The sequence below is a fragment of the Calliphora vicina genome, chromosome 1 (assembly GCF_958450345.1).
Source record: "Calliphora vicina chromosome 1, idCalVici1.1, whole genome shotgun sequence".
NCBI lineage: Eukaryota > Metazoa > Arthropoda > Insecta > Diptera > Calliphoridae > Calliphora > Calliphora vicina.
In genome coordinates, this window is record NC_088780.1 from 28207082 (window position 1) to 28215534 (window position 8453).

The following is an 8453-nucleotide window of genomic DNA, read 5'->3' on the forward strand; positions in this document are numbered from 1 at the left end:
TTAATTTAGATTGCATACGGAAAATGCAGATTCTAAAGATTATTCATTAACTTTTTATTAAATGTGCTTATTGGAATATGGTTTTATAATAAAAATGAGTATCGAAGCTTTTAGAATGTGTAAACACGTCTTTTAGAAGGCCTACAAAGTGAAGACCTAGCTAGCATTTTCCGCTGGGAAATACTATCTTAAATTGTAATTAAATGTTCATTGAACAAAATTTTAAATTCAGAATTTTTTTTTTAAATAAATAATAGTTTTCCTTGAACTTGTATAAACAAAATATATTGCCAAAATAACAAATTACTTTCATTAAAATTGAAGTATATAATTAAAGAATATATAAAAGAATTCTAACGCAAAATGATTCATCAATATTGTGCCTCTTTTTTGTTAAAGAATTTAAAAAACATTCTTGAACTTGTAGAAAGAAATGCATTTAAAAATAATAAAAATGCACTTTTAAATCTCAAAAATATTGTAGAAATCTAACGCAAAATGATTCACTTATAATGTCTCTAAATTATAATTAAATAAAAACAAGTAAGAAAGTATAGCCCGACCATATGATACCCTACACCGAATATACGATTATAAACAGTTTTCTTTTGATATGAAACTTATTTGATTTGAATCTTATTTAAATACCAACATTTTTAAGATATTTACATTTATTTATATGGCAGCTATGGAACATTGTGGTTCGATCGGTACTAAATTTGGTAGTACGAGTTCAGCTTATATAAAACTTATTTGACGGACGGACAACGCTTAATTGACTCAAGTGAAGTGAAAATGATCTTGAGCAGATTGGTATACTTTAAGGTGGATGTTAGGACTATATCAATTAAGTCTATAAATGAATAAGTAAACAGAATTATGTGCTGTTTTTCTAAAGCGAACGTGTGCTTTGAGTGGATGTTTTACATGTATTTTGTTTTTGTTACAATAACAAAACACATGTTAAATTTCCACTCAAAGTACTCGTTTGCTATAGAAAAACAGCACATTATTCTGAACTTTGTAAGAAAATTAAATCAGTAATTTAAAAGTAGCAAATCTGATTAAAAATATTAATTTACAATTTTGTAACTTTTTTGTTACAGTTTTACATTTTTTTACAATGTTCAGAATAACTGACTAAGTATAAATTTCTAAACATAATTTTCCGAAACCTGGGGCCGAACCTAGGTGTAAAAAATTTAGCTGAGCTTAATAATAAAACAAAGAAAAAACTAATAAGTATCGGTAAGTCGGTTTCCATATTCATACTCTTAAATTTTATTTGGATAGCAAAATTTTGAAGAGTTTTATGCTGGTTAAAGTAATTTTCGAAAGTGCGCCTAATATGGGTGCTATAGTCAATTATGAATCGATGCTCAAAAAATGTTTAAATGTGATTTATTTTAATATAAAACTTATTTGTGGAGAAATGTGTGTTAATATCTACATAAATTATACCTTTATGACAAAAACATCCTATTTCGGGAGGACATTTGTATGTGCTAAGTGTAATAATGGACCGATTTCAAACAGTTTCAATAGACTTCGTTCTTGAGCATAAAAAAAGCTTTGCCAAATCTTATCGAAATAACTTAAATATTTCGACCTGTATTTTTTTCAGTGGATCGGTATACATTAGGCTTGGATTTATTTTTGGGCGTTGCAAACAACGGCAAAACACAATATATAGCCTCCCCACTAGGGTGCTGCAGGGTATAATAATATAAGAACGTATTGAAATTTTAAAATCATAACAGTCATTTTCATATTAAATACTTTGGCAACTCCATCAAAATACATGAACAGCTGTTGGCATCACTGTTGCCAGATTTGACAATTTATCGTCATTTTGATGATTTTTTGTGTCAAAAATACCCCATTGACCATTTTTTACTAAGGTTGGCTACCGTTATCACAAATAAACATTCAGCTCAACTACCGTTACCGAAATAACTGTAACCATTACCGATATAATAGTTATTATTAATATAGCGATATTTATAAATAATTTGAAATTTAAATAATTGAGCTTATTGAACTACATAATTTAATATATAAATTATTATAAAATACTAAGGTGGCATTTACACTTTGATTTAAAGTCATGTCGTTTTTTTTGTTTTTCTTTTAAAACCCCTACGAAAATCCCCTTGCATTTATACGATGCATTTTTTGTCAACCACGTTTGCCTTTTTTGGCATATAATCGTATCAACAACCAATCAGAAAAGAGCTCAAAGCAGAATATCAAAAAAAGTCTTGAAAAACAGAAAACTTGCCTTTTGTTTAGACGTCACAATTTGTTAGTACAAAAAATAAAACATGATTTTTAGTCATGACTTAAAGTCATAATATAAATGCCCCCTAACTTAATTTTAATTTTTGTAAATTTTATTCAGGATGAAATTACCATTATCATTAAAATACCGTTACCGAAATATGCTAAAATGCCGTTTGATAAATCGCTGATTTCTTTTAATAATAAAAATCGCTAGCATCCACTTTAATAGCTCAAATAGATTAGTCAACTAGTTACGTGTCGTAAGAATTATAAAAAATAGCGTGAAATATAATTGTTGAAAATTTTTTTTGCTTTTTCTCTTTTTTTTCACCATTTTACTGACTTTAATTTGCAAAACCAAAACAGAACAAAAATAATAATATTAAAATATATAAATTATGTTGAACAATCAAGAAATAATAATATTTATGACGAATGTTTTCTCCACCAAAACTTTATGTCCTAAAGCAATGTTGTTCTGTCGACGTTTTTTGCTTGTGCTTAGTAATAAAAATTGCTACGTGAAGACATCACGCGTTGTGACATGAATAAAAATCACGCGTTGTGACGGCTGGTAACGTAGTTTGAATCAGCTGTAAATTTATTTAAAAATCGCTAAATATGACATGAAAATAGCTAAACTAACAACACTGTTGACAAGGCAACGTAAAAAAATCGTAAAAATTTCTATCACAGCAATAAAAATAAACAAATATTGGCCTTCCTAAAAATATACACATTGAAAAATAATATAAATTATAATTAAATTAATCAAACAATGACTTCTCGCAAACGCAGCGGCAGCGGTTCCTCGAAACGACCCAAAGAAAAAGTTGTTTATATTTATGAACTTTTCTTTCGTGGCGAAGATCCCACACAAGAGAGTCCTGAGTTTTGGAATGAATTCTTTTTGCTGCAGCCGAATGTTGAGTCTCTGGAGGGTGAAGTCACCAAGTTGACAAGTGAACAGTTTACGGTGGTTAAGAAGAATCTAAATATGATTTTTCAAAAATGTATAGAAATTTTGGATACAGGTGAGTTAGTGAGTGAGTGAGGAAGTGCATTAAATTTTGGAATAAACGAAATCATATTAAGGGTGTGGTTTTTGATTATTTGTAATTAATTTGTTTTTAATTATAGTAAATAATATTTGGTTATTTATATTCCTTAGATCATCCTAAACGTTTGTGCAATAGTTTGCAGACATTGTGTTCTTTGTTCTTTGCCATATTTAAGAAATCCACAGCAGATAATACATATGACATACTCAATGAGATCTTTGGCTATGAGCATATGGACAAATGGATGAAACAATTAATGGACCATTGTAATCGAATATTGTTGAGTAAGTGCAAGAAATAAAAGTAAAGAAATATTTTTATAATCCCAATTTATGTTTTAGGCGACGTCACGGAAAATGCCAGATTTATGTGCTTAAAATTACTATTGGTTCTAGTAACTGGTACAGATAATGTTAGCCAAAATGTCTTGTTGGAATATCTTATGATGAATACATTATTTGATGCTTTTGTAAGATTACTAAGTGATCCAACATTAAGAGCTCAACATGGCCATGATATAGTTATTTTACTAACAATTTTGGTAAATTATCGCAAGCATGAGGCCACAAATCCTTACATAGTGCAGCTATCAATATTGGCCGATGAGTTGGCTTTAAATGGGTGAGTAACCTAAGGGAACAGTAAGATATTTTTGAATATAATTTGTGGTTTTTACAGCTATGGTCAAATGATTAGTCAATCACTCATTGACTTTTGCCGCCAATACATGCAAAGCTTGAATAATGCCCAATCATCCTCTTGGTTTTCCTCATTATCGAATATAGTGGGTAATATGTTTGTTTCGGATGAAGGCTGTGAAAGAGTGCAACAGATTAAGGCCAATAATGGTTTACTGTTGGCTTTATATGAAGCCGTACATTTGAATCGCAACTTTATAACAACTTTGGCTCATACACAAGCCGAAACTAGTGCACCACCCTCACCTAGCAATACCTTAAGTTTAACACAACCAGTGCCTGATTTAGCCAATGCTCCCATCATTGATATGACACAATATCCTACCAATTTATTGGTGGCGGTATTTCAATATTGGTAAATTACAAATAAACTTAATTTTTTGTTTGTTTTAACACTTTTATTCTTTATTTTATTTCCAGTTCTATTGTCATGCAGGACAATAAAAATGAGTCCAGTGTGGCCAATCTTAAACTATGCTTCTTAATTCTCACCTGCATTTCCGAAGATCAGTATGCCAACTCCATGATGCACGATAGCAATTTAACCTTTAAAGTTATGTTACATCGTGCCCAAATGCGTCATCGCAAATTGAACGTTGATCGTGTAGGCAAATCTCAACCATTGGCTGCCACTTTATTGGATTTGCTAGTGGAATTTATTGTTTCTCATTTAATGAAAAAATTTCCCATGGAATTGTATTTATTGTGTGTGGGTGTTATACATCGTATACTGTGTTATCAGAAACGTTGTCGGGTGCGTTTGAACTATCCCTGGAAGGAGTTGTGGTCGGCCTTGATTGGTTTGCTGCGGTTTTTGGTTAATCAGGAGCAGACTTTGGTGAAGAAATGCAATATCTTTTATTTGTCATTGCAGGTTAGTAGAAATTAGACAAATAGACTTTTGTCAATTATACTTCAATTACACTATGTACTATAGACTTTTGCCAATCTTACATAGTGTAAAATAGACTCTTGTTAATTTTACACAGTGTAAAATTGACTTTTGTTAATTTTGTTTAGAGTAAATAGACTCTTGTAAATTTTACAGTGTAAAATTTGTTTAGTGTAAAATAGACTTTTGTCAATTTTACACAGTGTAAAGTAGACTTTTCTTAATTTTACAGTTTAAAATGGATTTTGTCAATTTTACACAGAGTAAAATTTTACATAGTGTAAAAAATACATTTGTCAATTCTACAAAGTGCAAAAAAAAGACTTCTGTCAATTTTACACAGTGTAAAATAGACTTTTCTTAATTTTACAGTTTAAAATGGCTTTTGTCAATTTTACACAAAGTAAAATAAGCTTTTGGTAAATTTTACACAGTGTAAAATAAACTTTTGTCAATTCTGCACAGTGTAAAATATAATTTTGTTTATTTTACACAGTGTAAAATGGACTTTTGTCAATTTTAAACAATGTAAAATATACTTTTGTCAATTTTACGCAGTGTAAAATATAATTTTGTCTATTTTACATAGTATAAAATGTACTTTTGTAGTTTTTACACAGTGTAAAATATACTTTCGTCCAATTTACACAGCGTAAAATGTATTTTGTTAATTTTAAACAGCGTCAAATAGATGTTTTCCAATTGTGTAAAATAAACTTTTGTCAACTTTACAGTGTAATATATATCTTTGTCAATTTCATATAGTGTACAGAAGACTTTTTTGTAAATTTTAGGCATTGTAAAATGGACATTTATCAATTGTACAGGGTGTAAAATAAAATTTTGTAATTTTTACACTGTGTAAAATACAATTTTAGACTGTTAAATGGACCTTTATTAACTTTACACATTGTAAAATATGATTTTGTCAATTTTATATAGAATTTTTGTAAATTTTACACTGTTTCAATTAAACAATTTTAATTTTACACTGTAAAAAACTTTTTTCAATTTTGAATATTGTCAATTTACCACTGCGTAAATTTAATCTTTATCAATATCATGTGTAAATTTGATTTACGTAAATTTTACATCGTGTAAATGTGATTTTTCTAAATTTTACGTCGTGTAAATTTGTGTTTAGTCAATTTAATGTTTGTAATTTTACACTGTGTAAATGTGCCTTTAATTAATTATATTTATTGAACATTTGCCGTTGATTAATTTAATATTCTGTTAATATATATTTAGTCAACATTTTTGAAATCTTAATTTCTTTCCACTTAACAGGTCGTCAATATATTCAATTTATTTATTACCTATGGTGATACATTTTTGGCCACCACCAATAGCTATGATGAACTCTATTACGAACTAAATCGAGAGGAAAAAGTCTTTACCGAATTGCATGCAATGGGTAAGATTCCAATACAATAATTACACCATAATTTATTTATAACACTAACCGTCAATCAACAAATTTCAGTACTTCGTTATACCACAATGCCCGATTGTGAGTACAAAGATGATGTCATTAAACTACTAAATGCCTTAGTCAACATTTTGGCCATTGTTAAACATTTTCAAAATAAAATCAAAGAATGGCTGGCCGAACAGGGCCTATCCACACCCACAGAAGAACAAATCCTCGAAGTGGTGCGAAAAAATTATGACTTAACATTGAAATTGCAGGATTCCCTAGATCATTATGAACGTTATGCTGAAGCTCCAAGACACACAGCGTTTTTCAAGAATATGGTACGTGATGTGGTTGCTGATACACGTAAGCAAATCTATGGCTATGTTAAGGAGGCTGTTTCAACCATTCCAGAACCAGACAATGCTATGATTACTTCAACTTCTTCTAATACTTAAGTACATCTGTTTTTTTTTTAAAGAAAAGTAACAAATTCTTTTATTTTTCTTCATATGTTTTCTATAACAATTATTATTATTATAATTTTTAGCTACATAAATTGTGTAATATGACTGTTGATTATATAAATTGATTTAAATTTAAAAACAAATTCTAAAAAAATTAGGAACAAACTATTTGCATTATTATATATTTAACGAATAAAAAGTATCAATGAAATTGTGTTTAATCTAAAGCTGTATATTTATCTTTATATAAAAGCAAAAAAAAAACGTATTTATGAAACATTAAAACATATTTTTAATATTATTATATTAATACAAATTGAATTTGAAATTTTCTTTAAATTGGGTTTGAAAAGGGTTGGGTTCTAATAATTTTTTATGAGTAAACGGCGAAAACTAGTCTATAATGTTCCATCTCTCCAAGGTGGCCAAGTTATACTCAAAGAAAACTTAGTTTTTCAGATAGCTGACTTCCTTACGATTCTAATGAGTACCAACATCAAGGGAATCCGTTAAGCCTACTGTTAGTTATGACCACTTAAACCTAATAGTTTCCATGTCTAAAAGCCGAAAAATGTTTTTGCTCCATTTAAAATAACTTTGAAAATTATGGCCGAACTTTTTTTAGGTACCAGGAAATCAGAATTGATTAGTAGGTTAAAGTTGCATAATAATAATGTTGAAACGCTTATAACTTCTAAACGGCTTAACCGATTTTAAAGATATTGATATCAATGAAAAGCGCACGAATTCAGCTTTCTCCTCAATATGGAAAACGTCTTAAGCGTTTACCATAAGCAGTTGCTTTAGCTTGTTGATTTAGAAAGTCGCTTATAATTATAAAACAATAAGATATGCTCAAATAAAACTTAGTTTATCAGATAGCTGACTTCCTTACGATTCCAATGAGTACCAACATCAAGCGAATCCGTTAAGCCTACTGGGAGTTATGACCACTTAAACCCAATAGTTTCCATATCCAAAAGCCGAAAAATGTTTTCAAAATAACTGGGAAAATTATGGCCGAACTTTTTTTAGGTATCAGGAAATCAGAATTGAATAGTAGGTTGAAGTTACATAATAATAATGTTGAAACGCTTATAACTTCTAAACGGCTTAACCGATTTTAAAGATATTGATATCAATGAAAAGCTCATGAATTCAGCTTTCTCCTCAATATGGAGAACATCTTAAGCGTTTACCATAAGCAGATGCTTAAGCGTGTTGAATTAGAAAGTCGCTTATAATTATATAACAATAAAATATGCTCAAATAAAAATTAAATTATCAGATAGCTGACTTCCTTACGATTACAATGAGTACCATCATCAAGGGAATCCGTTAAGTCTACTGAGAGTTATGACCACTTAAACTCAATAGTTTCCATGTCCAACTACCGAAAAATGTTTTTAGTAGGTTGAAGTTGCATAATAATAATGTTGAAACGCTTATAACTTCTAAACGGCTTAACCGATTTTGAAGATATTGATATCAATGAAAAGCGCACGAATTCAGCTTTCTCCTCAATATGGAAAACGTCTTAAGCGTTTACCATAAGCAGTTGCTTTAGCTTGTTGATTTAGAAAGTCGCTTATAATTATAAAACAATAAGATATGCTCAAATAAAACTAAGTTTAT

The 8453-nt window shown here is 29.4% G+C and overlaps 1 protein-coding gene across 1 annotated transcript; it reads left to right on the plus strand.

The window, feature by feature from the left end:
* Positions 1 to 2918: 2918 nt before the first annotated feature.
* On the plus strand, positions 2919 to 7139 carry LOC135955444 (armadillo-like helical domain-containing protein 3). The gene is made up of 7 exons (XM_065505798.1): positions 2919 to 3317; positions 3455 to 3628; positions 3686 to 3965; positions 4023 to 4397; positions 4463 to 4916; positions 6225 to 6351; positions 6421 to 7139. The coding sequence occupies exons 1-7, from the start codon at positions 3062 to 3064 to the stop codon at positions 6807 to 6809; spliced, it is 2055 nt and encodes a 684-aa protein (XP_065361870.1). The 5' UTR covers positions 2919 to 3061; the 3' UTR covers positions 6810 to 7139.
* Positions 7140 to 8453: the final 1314 nt, after the last annotated feature.